Raw genomic sequence first — 18,802 nt, 5'->3', positions numbered from 1 at the left:
CACTTGAATATACTGTTCATGACCAAATCACTGAACACTTGCATGAATTCAGCCTATATGACAAATTTCAATCCGGTTTCCGTAAACATCACAGCACAAACACTGCTCTAATTAAAGTAACTGATGACCTGAAATATGCCATCGACAATCGAAAGGCAACGATATTGACGCTACTGGACTTCAGCAAAGCTTTTGACACTGTTAACTTTGACATATTGCTCAGAAAAATGTAACAGCTTAATTTCTCTGATAGTGCAATGAGATGGTTTGAAAGCTACTTAAAAGACAGACAGCAATGTGTTGTCTGCGTAAATGAAAAATCTTCCTGGAAACATGTTTCCTCAGGAGTGCCACAAGGATCAGTCTTAGGACCACTTTTGTTTTCTTTATATTTCGTCGGTTCTGTCCTCCTGTAAATATCATTTCTATGCCGACGACCTCCAGCTCTACCTAAACGTCAGACCTGAAGATGTAAACACTGCAATCGCTCAGATGAATGATGACCTGTCTTCAGTAGTGACATGGGCGAAAATCTGGGGCTTAAACTAAATGCAAAAAAGACGCAAGTAATCTTAATAGCCCATCAAAAATTAATAAGTTCAGATTTCCGCGAACGGCTACCTCCTATTCTGCTCGACGGTACTCCAATACCATATCAGAAAACAGTGAAGAACTTGGGTGTAACTTTGGATAAGCATCTCAACTGTGCGGAGAATACAGTCGCAGTGTGCAAAAAAAGACGTCTGCTTGTCTCTATGCTCTCAAAAAGTTTCGGAACATATTTCCACAGGACTTGAAACGCCAGCTCGTGCAAGCATTCGTTCTACCGAACCTCCACTATTGTGATGTGATTCAACAAGGCATGAGTAGTGAAAACAAAAGACGGCTAGAGCTAACCATGAATTCCTGTGTGCGTTACACCTGCAACATTCGCCGATATGATCATGTTAGTGCTTCATACTCCGAGCTAGGGTGACTGCGGCCGGACAAATTGCGTGACTATTACACTCTATGTCTACTTCACCGACTCCTCGTTGCGCAAGCACCCCAGTACCTTGCTTCAGAGATTAAAAACCTGTCACGCCATCATAATCGAAACACGAGGTCACTCTTATTTGGTATCCTAACTGTTCCCACTCACAGAACAAAAACTTTTGCAAACTCCTTCTCAGTTGCCGCTGTCCGCCTCTGGAACAAACTGCCCCTTACCTTGCGCAAAATTCGATGTCCTGCTGCTTTTAAGAAAAAGATGAAGCATTTCCTACTATCATCCTCATAAAGTTCTCCACAAAATTAATGTAGAAGGCCAATCCTCTCATCTGTCAAATAGCAAAGCTAGCGTCTCCTATCTTGCTCCTGAGATGCCTTCCTCTTCATATATCTCTATTAGCCATGCAATCTTCCTTTCCTTTATATTTCCTTAATTATGTTTCATCATGTCTCTCTATTCTTCTCCTTCCTTCACCATGAGTCCCCCTCATACACCCTGCTGCCTGCACTCCTATCTAAAACCTGTCTCTTCAATAATGTCTAATTATAACAGTACTTATTATCTACGAATATAAACTCTATATGTATGTATTTTTCCAGGTGTACCTTTCTAATTGTTTATTTCACTTTTTGTACTAGATTTAGTTTAACATGTCTACTAAAACATACGAATGTAAAATACGTAGAATGCCTGGTTAGATGTAAGAGAGGGCCTGATGGCCCTAATCTTACCAGGTGAAATAAATATATAAACAAATTATCAGTTATTTTGTTCCCCAAATAGCAAAACTCCTTTACTACTTTAAGTGTCTCATTTCCTCAGCATCTCCCGACTTAGTACGACTACATTCCATTATCCTCGTTTTGCTGTTGTCGATGTTCATCTTACATCCTCCATTCAACTGCTCTTGCAAGTCCTTTGCTGTCTCTGACAGAATTACAACGTCATCGGCGAACCTCAAAGTTTTCATTTCTTTTCCATGGTTTTTAATACCTAGTCCAAATTTTTCTTTTGTTTCCTATACTGCTTGCTCAATATACAGATAGAATAACATTGGGGAGAGGCTACAACACTGTCTCACTCCCTTCCCAACTACCGCCTCCCTTTCATGTCCCTCAACTCTTATAACTGCCATTTGGTTTCTGTACAAATTGTAAATAGCCTTTCGCTCTCTGTATTTTACCCCTGCCACCTTCAGAATTTGAAAGAGAGTATTCCAGTCAACATTGTCAAAAGCTTTCTCTAAGTCTGCAAATGCTAGAAACGTAGGTTCGCCTTTACTTCATCTAGCTTCCAAGATAAGTCGTAGGGTCAGTATTGCCTCACATGTTCCAATATTTCTACGGAATCCAAACTGATCTTCCCCGAGGTCGGCTTCTACTAGTATTTTCATTCGTCTGTAAAAGAATTCGCGTTAGTGTTTTGCAGCCGTGACTTATTAAACTGATACTTCGGTAATTTTCACATCTGTCAACACCTACTTTCTTTGGGATTGGAATTCTTATACTCTTCTTGAAGTCTGAGGGTATTTTGCCTGTCTCATACATCTTGCTCACCAGATGCTAGAGTTTTGTCAGGACTGGCTCTCCCAGTGCTGTCAGTAGTTCTAATGGAATGTTATCTATTCCCGGGGCCTTGTTTCGACTCAGGTCTTTCAGTGCTCTGTCAAACTCTTCAGCAGTATCATATCTCCCATTTCATCTTTATCTACATCCTCTTCCATTTCCATAACATTGTCCTCAAGTACATCGCCCTTGTATAGACGCTTTATACACTCCTGGAAATTGAAATAAGAACACCGTGAATTCATTGTCCCAGGAAGGGGAAACTTTATTGACACATTGCTGGGGTCAGATACATCACATGATCACACTGACAGAACCACAGGCACATAGACACAGGCAACAGAGCATGCAAATGTCGGCACTAGTACAGTGTATATCCACCTTTCGCAGCAATGCAGGCTGCTATTCTCCCATGGAGACGATCGTAGAGATGCTGGATGTAGTCCTGTGGAACGGCTTGCCATGCCATTTCCACCTGGCGCCTCAGTTGGACCAGCGTTCGTGCTGGACGTGCAGACCGCGTGAGACGACGCTTCATCCAGTCCCAAACATGCTCAATGGGGGACAGATCCGGAGATCTTGCTGGCCAGGGTAGTTGACTTACACCTTCTAGAGCACGTTGCGTGGCACGGGATACATGCGGACGTGCATTGTCCTGTTGGAACAGCAAGTTCCCTTGCCGGTCTAGGAATGGTAGAACGATGGGTTCGATGACGGTTTGGATGTACCGTGCACTATTCAGTGTCCCCTCGACGATCACCAGAGGTGTACGGCCCGTGTAGGAGATCGCTCCCCACACAATGATGGCGGGTGTTGGCCCTGTGTGCCTTGGTCGTATGCAGTCCTGATTGTGGCGCTCACCTGCACGGCGCCAAATACGCATACGACCATCATTGGCACCAAGGCAGAAGCGAATCTCATCGCTGAAGACGACACGTCTCCATTCGTCCCTCCATTCACGCCTGTCGCGACACCACTGGAGGCGGGCTGCACGATGTTGGGGCGTGAGCGGAAGACGGCCTAACGGTGTGCGGGACCGTAGCCCAGATTCATGGAGACGATTGCGAATGGTCCTCGCCGATACCCCAGGAGCAACAGTGTCCCTAATTTGCTGGGAAGTGGCGGTGCGGTCCCCTACGGCACTGCGTAGGATCCTACGGTCTTGGCGTGCATCCGTGCGTCGCTGCGGTCCGGTCCCAGGTCGACGGGCACGTGCACCTTCCGCCGACCACTGGCGACAACATCGATGTACTGTGGAGACCTCACGCCCCACGTGTTGAACAATTCGTCGGTACGTCCACCCGGCCTCCCGCATGCCCACTATACGCCCTCGCTCAAAGTCCGTCAACTGCACATACGGTTCACGTCCACGCTGTCGCGGCATGCTACCAGTGTGAAAGACTGCGATGGAGCTCCGTATGCCACGGCAAATTGGCTGACACTGACGGCGGCGGTGCACAAATGCTGCGCAGCTAGCGCCATTCGACGGCCAACACCGCGGTTCCTGGTGTGTCCGCTGTGCCCTGCGTGTGATCATTGCTTGTAGAGCCCTCTCGCAGTGTCCGGAGCAAGTATGGTCGGTCTGACACACCGGTGTCAATGTGTTCTTTTTTCCATTTCCAGGAGTGTATATTCCTTCAACCTTTCTGCTTTCCCTTCTTTGCTTAGAACTGGGTTTCCATCTGAGCTCTGGATATTCATACACGTGGTTCTCTTCTCTTCAAAGGTCTCTTTAATTTTCCTGTAGGCAGTATCTATCTTACCGCTAGTGAGATAAGCCTCTACATCCTTTTATTTGTCCTCTAGCCATTCATGCTTTGCCATTCGGCACTTCCTGTCGATATCATTTTTGAAACGTTTGTATTCCTTTTTGCCTGCTTCAATTACTGCATTTTTATACTTTCTCCTTTCATCAATCAAATTCAATATTTCTTCTGTTACCCAAGGGTTTCTACTAGCCCTCGTCTTTTTACCTACTTGATCCTCTGCTGCCTTCACTACTTCATCTCTCAAAGCTATCCATTCTTCTTCTACTGTATTTCTTTCCCGCATTCCTGTTAATTGTTCCCTTTTGCTCTACCTAAAACTCTGTACAACCTCTGGTTTAGTCAGTTTATCCAGGTCCCATCTCCTTAAATTCCCACCTTTTTGCAATTTCTTCAGTTTTAATCTACAGTTCATAACCAATAGATTGTGGTCAGAGCCCACATCTGCCCCTGGAAATATCTTACAATTTAAAACCTGGTTCCTAAATCCCTGTCTTACCATTATATAATGTATCTGAAACCTGTCAGTATCTCCAGGCTTCTTCCATGTATACAACCTTCTTTTATGATTCTTGAACCAAGTGTTAGCTATGATTAAGTTATGCTCTGTGCAAAATTCCACCAGGCGGCTTCCTCTTTCATTTCTTACCCCCAATATCCATATCACCTAGTAAGTTTCCTTCTCTCCCTTTTCCTACTACCGAATTCCAGTCACCCATGACTATTAAATTTTCGTCTTCCTTCACTATCTTAATAATTTCTTTTATTTGATCATACATTTCTTCAATTTCTTCATCATCTGCAGAGCTAGTTGTCATATAAACTTGTACTACTGTAGTAAGCGTGGGCTTCGTGTCTATCTTGGCCCCAATAATGCGTTCGCTATGTTATTTGTAGTAGCTTACCCGTACTCCTACTTTTTTTATTTATTATTAAACCTACTCCTGCATTACCCTTATTTGACTTTGTATTTATAACCCTGTATTCGCCTGTCCAAAAGTCTTGTTCCTCCTGCCACCGAAGTTCACTAATTCCCACTATATCTAAATTTTAACGTATCCATTTCCCTTTTTAAATTTTCTAACCCACCTGTCCGATTAAGGGATCTGACATTTCACGCTCCGATCCGTAGAATGCCAGTTTTCCTTCTCCTGATAACGACGTCCTCTTGAGTAGTCCCCGCCCGGATATCCGAATGGGGGACTATTTTACCTCCGGAATATTTTACCCAAGAGGACGCCATCATCATTAAGCATACAGTAAAGCTGCATGCCCTCGGGAAAAATTACGGCTGTAGTTTCCCCTTGCTTTCAACAGTTCGCAGTGCCAGCACAGCACGGTCGTTTTGGTTAGTGTTACAAGGCCAGATCAGTCAATCATCCAGACTGTTGCCGTGAAACTACTGAAAAGGCTGCTGCCCCTCTTCAGGAACCACATGTTTGTCTGGCGTCTCAACAGATACCCCTCCGTTGTGGTTGCAGCTACGGTACGGCCATCTGTATCGCTGAGGCACCCAAGCCTCCCCACCAACGGCAAGGTCCATGGTTCATTGGGAGGGGGGAGGGGGGGGGTAGATGTCCTTATTATGAGAATTGGTATATCTCATAGATCTTTTCTGTTTCTGCAAGTTTCTGAATCCCGCTTTATAAAACTCTATACAATTGGTATATCGCACGTTTCCACCACTGACCACATTCTGATCTTTTGTAAGCTTATAAGCATGTATGATGGGATTTCCTTATCAGAGTGTTGCCTTCTTGATATTAAGGACGGTTAGGTTGTTGTTGTTTCCTTATGGTTTAATTTGGTGTAATCAACTTGTTTCCAAATGATTTTTAGCTGGTTGCATTTATAGACCCCAACTGACGTATTTATCCGGTCGCATGTTGGGTATTCGGTGTTTCTTGACTGCATCTTTTCAATTGTGTTTCGTTGGTTTAGTACAGTTCCAGCTTTGTGATCATTACTTCACCATACACCTTAGAGAGAATTTTATGATGTTCTTACGATATACGCGTATCTTACGATTTGTAAGGATTTTGGACTGACGTCGACCTGATGATAGCTGTGAGCTTTGGGTATGTTACATGCTACTGTTGTGGGTCACAGTTTTACTGTGTGCCTCGAGACTCCTGGCATATGTGGGATTGTGCTATCACACTGCTTGTTTTATCGCCTTGGTTTTCCTCATAATTTGCAAGGTTTTGATTTAATGTTGTTCCATCTCATGATTGATTATAGTACATAGCCAAATAACTCTTTTGTCGTTCACAATTGTTGCTTCTTTTGCGCCTATGTGTTTCTTAATTAGTGAGCTTATACTTCGTTTCTTAATTAGTGGGCTTATACTTGGGTGTCTTGTTGGTTACACAGCTTTGCCTTACTTCTACCTATTGTCATACAGCTTGCTGTGTATCAGTTCCTCTTTGGTTGCATTCGTCATTTTCTAAATAGATCAATAGTACGATACCTTATATTCTCAGGGAAATAGCAATTACCTTGTCAGTTGATATTTTGGAGGACTCCCCTTAGTTAACTTGGATTTGAGGTCCTTGTTTGTTCCGCTCTAATATTCTCCCGCCTATTAATTGATGTATAGGGCACCAAGTCATCTATTTTTATTGTTGATTTGGTACATAACATGAGTCCCATAGGTATTTTATGAATATTCCTCGCACAGTCTGTGCATAGCATTATTTGATTGTTATTTTGTGGGTCGTTGGGTTTTGCATCTAGTTGCTTTCTTGATGTTGTAACAACTAACTCTGATATATCACTAGTACTGATAATACTTAGGCGATAGATATACATACTATTGTGCACTTCATATGTTTTATCACGACATTTCACTTTTAATGAGGATAAGTTTTCCTAAGAACTATGGTATTTCTCATCTATAAGAATTTTGTAAGTGTGAAAATAAAATAATAATAAATATAAACAACTAAAATAGGAGAGGAAAATAAAGAACAAAATCTAAATAAGCTTTTATCAATTTTTTGTTTTTGTAATGTTTCGCTTGTTCTGATACAGCTCTGTGATGTCAAAATGTTTCAGTGCTAACAATATGTGTACATATTCTGCTTTGTTGTGCTGTATGTGCACAGGCGCAGGTACTTGTCTTTACGCTGCAAACTGCAATTTGTAGGTTTTAAAGACTTTTATTATTACGCCTTATATTGCGTAAAGTCGGCTGTGGTATACCTTCATATGCGCCACATATATACATACTCATCTTTAATATGCATTATTGAGACGCCGAAACTGGTTGTATAAATAGAATAAGTACTTAAAACATACCGCTGTTTTGGCGATCTTCGCTGGTAAAACCCCTAGGAGGTTTAACTTCGTAATAAAAGTCGAAGCACTTTACACTGAGGTGATAAAAATCATGGAATATATTCTGATATCGTGCCGGACCTCATTTTGCCCAACGTAGTGCAGCAACTCGAGTGCCAACAGGCTTGCCGCAGTGGATACACCGGTTCCAGCGAGATTACTGAAGTTAAGCGCTGTTGGTCGTGGTCGGCACTTGGATGGGTGACCATTCAGGCCGCCATGCGCTGTTGCCTCTTTTCGAGGTGCACTCAGCCTCGCGATGCCAATTGATTAGCTCCCCGACCATCATAACGACTGGGAGAGCAGTGTGTTGTGCCCACGCCGCTCCTATCGGCATCCTTCACTGAGGATGACACGGCGGTCGAATGGTACCGGTAGGCCACTCGTGGCCTGAACACGGTGTGTAGTGCAACAACTTGACTTGCTATAGGACTCAACAGATCGTTGGAAGTCCCCTGCAGTAATATTCAGCCATGCTGCCTCTATTCTTTCTTTGGGTCATCAGTCGTCTGACTGGTTTGACGCGGCCCGCCGAGAGAGCCTCTCCTGTGCCAACCTCTTCATCTCAGGATAGCACTTGCACTTGAAACATACGTCCTCAATTGTTTGCTGGGTGGTATTCCAATCTCTGTCTGCCTCCACAATTTTTGCCTTCTACAGCTCCCTGTAGCACCATGGAAGTCATTCCCTGATGTCTTAACACATATCCTATCGTCCTGTCCTTTCTCCCTGTCAGTGTTTCCCCTATGTCCCTTTCCTATCCGATTCTGCACAGAACCTCCTCATTCCTTACCTTATCACTCCAACTAATTTCCAACATTCGTCTGTAGCACCACATCTGAAATACTTCGATACTCTACTCTTCCGATTTTCCCAGAGTCCATGTTTCACTACCATACAATGCTGTGCTCCAAACGTACATTATGAGAAATTTATTCCTCAGATTAAGGCGTATGTTTGATACTAGTAGACTTCTCTTGGCCAGGAATGGCATTTGTGCGTTCTAGACTGCTTTTGATGCCCTTCTTACTCCTTCCGACACAGGTTATTTTGCTGTCTAGGTAGTAGAAGTCCTTAACTTTATCTACTTCGTGACCATCAGGCCTGATCTTAAGTTTCTCGCTGTTCTTATTTCTGCTACTTCTCATTATTTTCGTCTTTCTTTGATTTAACCTCAATCCAAATTTTGTACTCATTAGACTATTCATTTTATTCAGCAGGTCATGTAATTCTGTTTCGCTTTCACTCAGAATGCCAATGGCATCAGCGAATCGTATCATTGATATCCTTTCACCTTCAATTTCAATTCCACTCCTGAACTTTTCTTTTATTTCCATTACTGCGTCTTCGATGTACAGATTGAACAGTAGGGGGGGGGGGGGGGGGGGGGCTGTATCCCTGTCCTACACCCTTTAAATCCGAGCGCTTCGTTCTTGGTCGTCCACTCTTATTATTCCCTCTTGGCTCTTGTACATATTTTATATTATCCGTCTGTCTCTATAGCTTACTCCGGTTTTTTGTCAGAATTTCGAACATCTTGCCCTATTTTACACTGTCGAATGTTTTTTCCTGGTCAACAAATCCTATGATCGTGTCTTGACTTTTCTTTCGTCTTGCTTCCTTCATCAATCACGAAGTCAGAATTGCCTCTCTGGTGCCTTTACCTTTCCTAAAGCCATGCTGATCGTCATCTAGCACATACTCAATATTCTTTCGCATTCTTCTGTATATTATTCTTATAAGCAACTTGGATGAATGAGCTATTAAGCTGGTTGTGCGATAATTCTCTCATTTGTCGGCTCTTGCAGTTTCAGAACTGTGTGGATGTTATCTTTCCGAAAGTCAGATGGTTTGTCGCCAGTCCCATACATTCTACACACCAATTTGAATAGTCTTTTGTTGCCACCTCCACCAATGCTTTTAAAAATTCTGATGGAATGTATCGATCCCTTCTGCCTTATTTGATATTAAGTCCTCCAAAGCTCTCTTAAATCTTGATGCTAATGCTGGATGCCCTATCTCTATTATGTCGACTCCTGTTTTTTCTTCCATTAAATAAGAGAAATTTTCCCCCTCACAGAGTCCTTCGATGTACTTTCTCCACCTATTCGCTCTCTCCTCTGCATGTAACAGTGGAATTGACGTTGCACTCTTAATGTTACCAACCTTGCTTTTAATTTCATTAGAGGTTGTTTTGACTTTCCTGTACGCTTAGTCAGTCCTTCCGACAGTCATTTATTTTTCATGTAGCCATTTCATCGTAGATTCCCTGCACTTCCTATTTATTTAATTCCTCTGTGATCTGTATTTCTGTATTCCTGAATTTCCCTGAACATTTTTGTACTTTATTCTTTTATCGATTAACTGAAGTACAAACCCATGGTTTCTTGGGAGTTACCTTCTTTGTACCTATGTTTTTCTTTTCAACTTCTGCGATCGATCTTTTTAGAGATGTCAGTTCCTTTCCAACTGTACTGCCTAGTGAGCTATTCCTTATTGTGGTATTTATAGCCTTAGAGAACTTCAAGTGTATCTCGTCATTCGTCAGTAGTTCCGCATCCCACTTCTTTACGTATTGATTCTTTCTGACTAATCTCTTAAGCTTCCCATAGTATTCATCACTATTACATCGTAATCTGAGTCTATATCTACATCTACATCTACATCTACATGACTACTCTGCAATTCACATTTATGTGCTTGGCAGAGGGTTCATCGAACAACAATCATACTATCTCTCTACTATTCCACTCCCGAACAGCGAGCGGGAAAAACGAACACCTAAACCTTTCTGTTCGAGCTCTGATTTCTCTTATTTTATTTTGATGATCATTCCTACCTATGTAGGTTGGGCTCAACAAAATATTTTCGCATTCGGAAGAGAAAGTTGGTGACTGAAATTTCGTAAAAAGGTCTCGCCGCGACGAAAAACGTCTATGCTGTAATGACTTCCATCCCAACTTGTGTATCATATCTGCCACACTCTCTCCCCTATAACGTGATAATACAAAACGAGCTGCCCTTTTTTGCACCCTTTCGATGTCCTCCGTCAATCCCACCTGGTAAGGATCCCACACCGCGCAGCAATATTCTAACAGAGGACGAACGAGTGTAGTGTAAGCTGTCTCTTTAGTGGACTTGTTGCATATCTGCTCCTGGGTGCGCATTAAAATCCAGTGACTGATTTCGGAATCTCAGCCTGATCATGATGTAATCTAACAGAAATATTCCTATATCACCCGGCCTTTTCCAAGTGTACCTGCTCCTCTTGTGATTCTTGAGCAGAGTATTAGCTGTTGCTAGCTGAAATTTATTACAGAACTCAGTTAGTATTTATCCTCTCTCATTCCTTGTCCCAAGTCCATACTCTTCTTTAACATTTTCTTCTGCTCCTTCCGCTTTAACTGCATTCCAGTCCTTCAAGATTGTTACATTTTCATCTCCCTTTAAGTACTGTATTACCATTTCAACTCCTCACATACTTACTGTATCTCTCCATCTTGAGTTCGCGACGTCAGCATCTATACCTGAGTTAGCTTCACAGTAACACACTCTGTGCGCTACCTTCCTATTCATAACGAATCCTACTCCTGTTATACCATTTTCTGCTGCTGTTGATTTTACCCTATACTCATCGGCCCAGAAATCTTTGTCGTCTTTCTATTTCTGTTCACTGACCCCTCCTGTATTTAGATTGAGCCTTTGCATATCCCTTTTCAGGTTTTATAGCTACCCTACCACGTTCAAATTTCTTACATTTCACGCTCCTACTAGCAGAAAGTTATCCTTTCGTTGGGTACTCTATCTTTTTCTCACGGTCACCTCCCTCTTGCCAGTCCCATCCCGAATATCAGAATGGGGAACTAATCCGGAATCTTGTGTCAGTGGAGAGATCATCACTTCTTCAAAAAAAATGGTTCAAATGGCTCTGAGCACTATGGGACTTAACTTCTTTGGTCATCAGTCCCCTAGAACTCAGAACTGCTTAAACCTAACTAACCTAAGGACATCACACATATTCATGCCCGAGGCAGGATTCGAACCTGCGACCGATGCGGTCGCGCGGTTCCAGACTGTAGCGCCTAGAACCGCATGGCCACTGCACGGGATCACTTCTTCAATAACAAGCCACATGTCCTGTGGATACACGTTATGATCTTTATGCAGTGATTTCCATTGCCATTTGTATGCTCATGCCATTGATCATCCCTGATTCTTTCGGCCTTAGAGTCAGTTTCCAACCCCAAGAACAAGAGATCGTCCTGAACTTCTGTCCGCTCGTCCGCCCTCTTTGATTAGGCCGTTGACAGAATGAGCGTGACTTCTTATGCCGGAAGTCTTCGGCCGCCAATGCTGACTGTTAATCAAAACATGAACGGTTGCGGGTTTCGAACCCGGTACCGAGGATGTTTTGGAGCACTAATCAAAGACGTTACAACTTTTTCTCCTTTTTTTGTATCTTATTTTGTTCGTTGTTGCGGACTTTCCATGGCCCCTGTTTAGTTTCTTCTTGGTCTGGTTACCAAGTTCTTTTATTACAGAGGGTAGCTAACCCTCTGACCAAACACGCTAAGCTATCGCTCTGTCTGCCCCTAGACATGCTGCCTTTATATGCCGTCCATAATGGCGAAAGTGTTGTCGATGCAGGATTTTGTGTACGGCTTGACCTCTCGATTATGTCCCATAAATGTTCGATGGGATTCATGTCGAATTGTCCGGAATGTTCCTGAAAGCACTCGCAAACATCTGAAGCCGAGTGACTTAGTACACTGTCATTCATTCAACTGCTGTTGTTGTTTGGGAACATGAAGCCCATTAACGGCTACAAATGCTCTGCAAGTAGCCGAACATAACCATTTCCAGTCAATGATTGGTTCAGCTGGAACAGAGAGCCCATTCAGCTCCATGTAAACACGGCCTACAATGTTATGGAGTCACCACCAGCTTTCACAGTGCCTTGTTGACAACTTGGGTCGGAATTCTTTTGACGTGAATCACTTGAGTACAAATAGCAACTCCACCAACGCATTGCCCATTTCTAGCTTGTATACGCGATACTATCGCCATCTGTATACGTGCATATCTCTATTCCATGACTTTTGTCACTTCAGTGTGTATCTTTGATTCAGTAAGTTCTTTATTAGGACTTTTTTCTCATTGACTATCTGTAGGTGGTTACATTCCTTTACTCTCTAAGGCTATCTGGCCTTCATCAGTCTACTTCACACAGTGCTTGAAAGGTTTCTTGTCGTTCCTTTACTGTCTTTTCCATTGTCCACATTCCGTGAGCAGACAGAGGTATATTCCACATATAATGTTTCGTGAATTTTTTCTAGGCGCAGGGTTTATATTTTTGGATGTCAGTAGCTGTTTCTTTTTCTAGAAAGTTCATACTTTCTGAATCCTTTACGGTCCGTCTTCATCTATTCTATTTACAACATTGTTTGTAGATGATGCGACATAAATCTTCCTCAGATACTCGGCTATTGAACTATTATTATTTCACAGTTTGATTCGACCGTCGTCTCGACACTAGATGCTAAAAGATGATGAATAAATAGCTCTGCAAACGAGGAACAGTTATTTAATATCAGATCCTCAAAAGATTCGATAGCTTTTTATGGAAATTTATGTTTTGATTACCCATCCGTGAAGGAATAGAATATGAAATATGCTATGACAGCAATGGCCTTCTAATGAGACCGTCCGTTACACTACATTGTTGAAAGGAGCAACGTGAGGTTTTCCGGCACGAAGTGGCCAGGTGCTTTTTCTAAAGCAGTTACAGTCACTTGTAGAGAGTAAGAGATATATAGCCTCCGCGTTCAGACAGAATATAGCGAAGAAACCACAGTTATTTTTGGAAATTTCAAAACAGCTCACATTTAACTGCAGAGTGAAAAATTGATTCTGGGAACAGTCCCTATGCTATGGCTAAGCCATTTGTCCAGAATCTTAATTTTTTTATCCGTAAGTGCTAGATTGGCAAAATATGAAGGACAGTTTTGGGGAAGGAGTGACAAAACTAGAACTGTTGGAATGGGTCGTGAGTCGTGCCTCCATAACTGAGCCGGAGTTGGTATTGTTCAAGAAAGACGAGACTCTGGGCTCGACAGTCTGTCAGAATCAAAGTGATAATATCTCAGGAAGTTTTGAAACAGAGCAGTCTTCGCTGAGAAATGAAAGTTTAGTACAGGGACTAACCACTACGATGTGGGTAACCTGTTTCCTTGAGCATGTTTTCTTCAAGAAGCACTAGTCCAATAGTGCGTGTATGGCCTGTTGTGGAATATGGTAAGCGGAAGAGACGTGCTGGCGGTTGTGAAACTGTGACAGCAAGTAGCGTATGATTCCTGAAGAGAAGAGTTGATAAGTACGTTGCCCACGAAAGGAAAGGTTCCGAGTTGGAGTACTGTAGCAGCATGCAAGGTTAAATGTATCAAGAAGTTTCAGCGCACACTCCGTTGCACAGCGAAAGGTTGATTCTGACAACAATTCCTAAGTTGTGACTAATCCATATTCTGTTGTATAAAACGTACTCGGACATCGTGCCGCATCAGTTCGGAGGCGGCAAGAGGTCTGAGAATGTTTTATACGATAGCGTTGTCATGAAAGACTTACTACTGGAACAACCCATTTTCTCCTGAATATCCGTCCTTCCAGACTGGTAATCCTGTAAGGTACGCAGAAGAGCTCCTTGCGAAATTTGGAAAGAAGGAGAGATAAACTGGCAGAATTGAAGTTGCGAGAGCAGGTCTTGAGTGGTGCCTGGGTAGCGTAGCCAATAAGTGTATTTCCCGAAAAGGTTCGGGTTGGAGTCCCGGTCCAGAGTACAATTTTAATCTACATCTACATCCATACTCCGCAAGCCACCTGACAGTGTGTGGTGGAGGGTACATTGAGTACCTCTGTCGGTTCTCCCTTCTATTCCAGTCTCGTATTGTTCGTGGAAAGAAAGATTGTCGGTATGCCTCTGTGTGGGCTCTAATCTCTCTGATTTTATCCTCATCGTCTCCTCGCGAGATATACGTAGGAGGGAGCAATATACTGCTTGACTCCTTGGTGAATTTATGTTCTCGAAACTTCAACAAAAGCCCGTACCGGACTACTGAGCGTCTCTTGCAGAGTCTTCCACTGGAGTTTATCTATCATCTCCGTAACGCTTTCGCGATTACTAAATGATCTTGTAACGAAGCGCTCTGCTCTCCGTTGGATCTTCTCTATCTCTTCCATCAACCCTATCTGGTACGGATCCCACACCGGTGAGCAGTATCCAAGCAGTGGGCGAACAAGTGTACTGTAACCTACTTTCTTTGTTGCTTTACCGACGAATAATTGTATATGGTCATTCCATTTTAAATCACTCCTAATGCCTACTCCCAGATAATTTATGGACTTAACTGCTTCCAGTTGCTGACCTGATATATTGTAACTAAATGATAAAGGATCTTTCGTTCTGTTTATTCGCAGCACATTACACTTGTCAACACTGAGATTTAATTGCCGTTCCCTGCAGCATGCGTCAATTCGGTGCAGAGCATCCCGCAATTCAGTACAATTTTCCATTGTTACAACCTAGCGATATGCTGCAGCATCATCCGCTAAAAGCCTCAGTGAACTTCCGACATTATCCACAAGGTTTTTTATATATATTGTGAATAGAAACGGTCCTTTGAAACTCCCCTGCGGCACACCTGAAATTAGACTTACATCGGAAGACTTTTCTCCATTGAGAATGACATGCTGCGTTCTGTTAGCTAGGAACTCCTCAATCCAATCACACAATTGGTCTGATAATCCATATGGTCTTACTTTGTTCATTAAACGACTGTGCAGAAGTGTATCAAAAGCCTTGCGGGAGTCAAGAAACACGGCATCTTCCTGGGAACCCGTGTCTATGGCCTTCTTAGTCTCGTGGACGAATAGCGCGAACTGGGTTTCACACGATCGTCTTTTCGTAACCCACGCTGATTCCTACAGAGTAGATTTCTAGTCTCCAGAAAAGTCATTATACTCGAACATAATAGGTGTTCCAAAATTCTACAGCTGATCGACGTTAGAGATATTGGTCTATAGTTCTGCACATCTGTTAGACGTCCATTCTTGAAAACGCGGATGACCTGTGCCCTTTTCCAATCTTTTGGAACGCTACGCTATTATAGTGACCTACGGTACACCCCTGCAAGAAGAGGGGCAAGTTCCTTCACGTACTCTGTGTAAAATCGAACTGGTATCCCATCAGGTGCAGCGGCCTTTCCACTTTTGAGCGATTTTAATTGTTTTTCTATCACTCTGTCATCTATTTCAATATCTACCATTTTGTCATCTGTGCGTCAATATAGGGAAGGAACTACCGTGCAGTTTCCTTTGTGAAACGGCTTTGGATAAAGACATTTAGTATTTCGGCCTTTACTTTGTCATCCTCTGTTTCAGTACCATTATGGTCACAGAGTGCGTGGACATTTTGTTTTGATCCACCTACAGCTTTGACATCAGAGCAAAATTTCTTGCAATTTTCTGCCTAGTCAGTACATAGAACTTTACTTTCGAATTCATTGAACGCCTCTCGCATAGCCCTCCTCACACTACATTTCGCTTCGCGTAATTTTTGTTTGTCTGCAAGGCTTTGGTTATGTTTATTTTTGCTGTGAAGTTCCCTGTGAGGAACGTACACTAACGGCCATTAAAATTGCTGCACCACGATGTTGACGTGCTACAGACTAGAAATTTAAGCTACAGGAAGAATATGCTGTGATATGCAAATGATTAGCTTTTCAGAGCATTCTCACAAGGTTGGTGCCGGTGGTGGCTCGTACATGAGGAAAGTTTCCAACCGACTTCTCATACACAAACAGCAGTTGACCGGCGTTACCTGGTGAAACGTTTTTGCGATGCCGCGTGTATGGAGGAGAAATGCGTACCATCACGTTTCCGACTTTATAAAGGTCGGATTGTAGCCTATCGCGATTGCGGTTTATCGTATCTCGACATTGCTGCCAATGACTTAGCAGAATATGGAATCGGTGGGTTCAGGAGGGTAATGCCGTGCTGTATCCCAACGGCCTCGTGTCACTAGCAGTCGAGATGACAGGAATCTCATCGTGCAGCCACGTCTCGATGCCTGAGTTAGCAGATGGGGACGTTTGCAAAACAACAACCATCTGCACGAACAGTTTGACGAGGTTTTTAGCGGCATGGACTATCAGCTCGGAGACCACGGCTGCGGTTACCCTTGACGTTGCACAGACAGGAGCGCCTGCGATGGTGTACTCAACGACGAACCTGGGTGCACTAATGGCAAAACGTCATTTTTAAGGATGAATCCAAGTTATGTTTACAGCATCAAGGTCGTCGCAAGCGTGTTTGGCGACATCGAGGTGAACGCACATTGGAAGCGTGTTTTCGTCATCGACATACTGGCGTATCACCCGGCGTGATGGTATAGGGTTCCATTGGTTACACGTCTCGGTCACCTCTTGTTAGCATTGACGGCGATTTGGACAGTGGACGTTACATTTCAGATGCGTTACGACCCGTGGTTCTGCGCTTGATTCGATCCCTGCGAAACCTTACACTGCAGCAGGATAACGCACAATCGCACGTTGCAGGTCCTGCACGGGCCTTTCTGGATACAGAAAATGTTCGACTGCTGCCCTGGACATCACATTCTTCATATCTCTCACAAATTGAAAACATCTGGTCAATTGTGGCCGAGCAAACTGGCTCGTCACAATACGCCAGTCACTACTGTTGATGAACTGTGGTATCGTGTTGAAGCTGCATGGGCAGCTGTACCTGTACACGCCATCGTAGCTCTCTTTGACTCAATTCCCGGGCGTATCAATGCGGCTATTATGGCCAGAGGTGGTTGTTCTGGGTACTGATTTCTCAGGATCTATGCACCCAAACTGCGTGAAAATGTAATCACATGTCAGTTCTAGTATAATATATTTTTCCAATGAATACCCGTTTATAATCTGCGGTTCTTCTTAGTGTAGCAATTTTAATGGCCAGTAGTGTACAAGCCGGCCGCGGTGGTCTAGCGGTTCTAGGCGCTCAGTCCGGAACTGCGCGACCGCTACGGTCGCAGGTTCGAGTGCTGCCTCGGGCATGGATGTGTCTGATGCTCTTAAGTTAGTTAGGTTTAAGTCGTTCTAAGTTCTAGGGGACTAATGACCACAGCAGTTGAGTCCCATAGTGCTCAGAACCATTAAAAAAAACAGTGTACAAAACAGGGCAGAGTGCTATTGGCTGTTTAGGGGCAGCCCGGACTCACCTCCCACGAGCGGGCTGGAGGCGGCTGAGGCGCTAGCAGCGCGGGCTCCCGCACGGCGGCGACGGGCCCGGGGAGCGTTGAGCAGCGGGGGGCGGTGCGGCGCTGCTGGCGGGGCGACTGGTCGCGGGGGTGCAGGCCCATGGTGAGCAGGCGGTACAGCGGAGAGAACGGCTCCACCTGCAGGTCGCCGGCCACCAGCACGGGGCACGCGCCCGCGAAGCGCTCCACCTCCGACAGCAGCAGCTCCACCTGCAAGAGGAGAGGACAGGCCACGCGGCACTGCGTACTGTGGAGCACAACGCTCAAACCTGCCGCTCATCCCCCATCGTTTCACAGACAGCACTCACTATGTCCGTTCCCGATAGCAAAACCCCACCTGTGAATAGTGGGACTACATCTACAACTACATCTACATTTATACTCCGCAAGCCACCCAACGGTGTGTGGCGGAGGGCACTTTACGTGCCACTGTCATTACCTCGCGTATGGTACGCGGGAAGAACGACTGCCGGAAAGCTTCTGTGCACGCTCGAATCTCTCTAATTTTACATGCGTGATCTCCTCGGGAGGTATAAGTAGGGGGAAGCAATATATTCGATACCTCGTCCAGAACGCACCCTCTCGAAACCTGGACAGCAAGCTTCACCGCTATGCAGAGCGCCTCTCTTGCAGATTCTGCCACTTGAGTTTGCTAAACATCTCCGTCATGCTATCATGCTGACCAAATAACAATATGAATAAACGCGACGCTCTTCTTTGCACCTTCTCTATCTCCTCTGTCAACCCGATCTGGTACGGATCCCACACTGATGAGCAATACTCAAGTATAGGTCGAACGAGTGTTTTGTAAGCCATCTCCTTTGTT

At 44.0% G+C, this 18,802-nt stretch overlaps 1 protein-coding gene across 1 annotated transcript in view; it reads right to left on the bottom strand.

Annotated features, from left to right (window-relative positions):
- Positions 1–18,802, bottom strand: part of LOC126285057 (protein angel homolog 2-like) — a 66,510-nt gene that overhangs the window by 30,143 nt on the left and 17,565 nt on the right. Inside the window, exon 2 of the mRNA XM_049984402.1 lies at positions 17,938–18,186. Coding sequence (XP_049840359.1) covers positions 17,938–18,186 — 249 coding nt within the window. The remainder of the gene's footprint in view (positions 1–17,937; positions 18,187–18,802) is intronic.

This window comes from Schistocerca gregaria, chromosome 1, assembly GCF_023897955.1.
Source record: "Schistocerca gregaria isolate iqSchGreg1 chromosome 1, iqSchGreg1.2, whole genome shotgun sequence".
Taxonomy (NCBI): Eukaryota; Metazoa; Arthropoda; class Insecta; order Orthoptera; family Acrididae; genus Schistocerca; species Schistocerca gregaria.
Note: the sequence above shows the minus strand (reverse complement) of the source record. Positions and strands in the feature narration are given on the sequence as shown.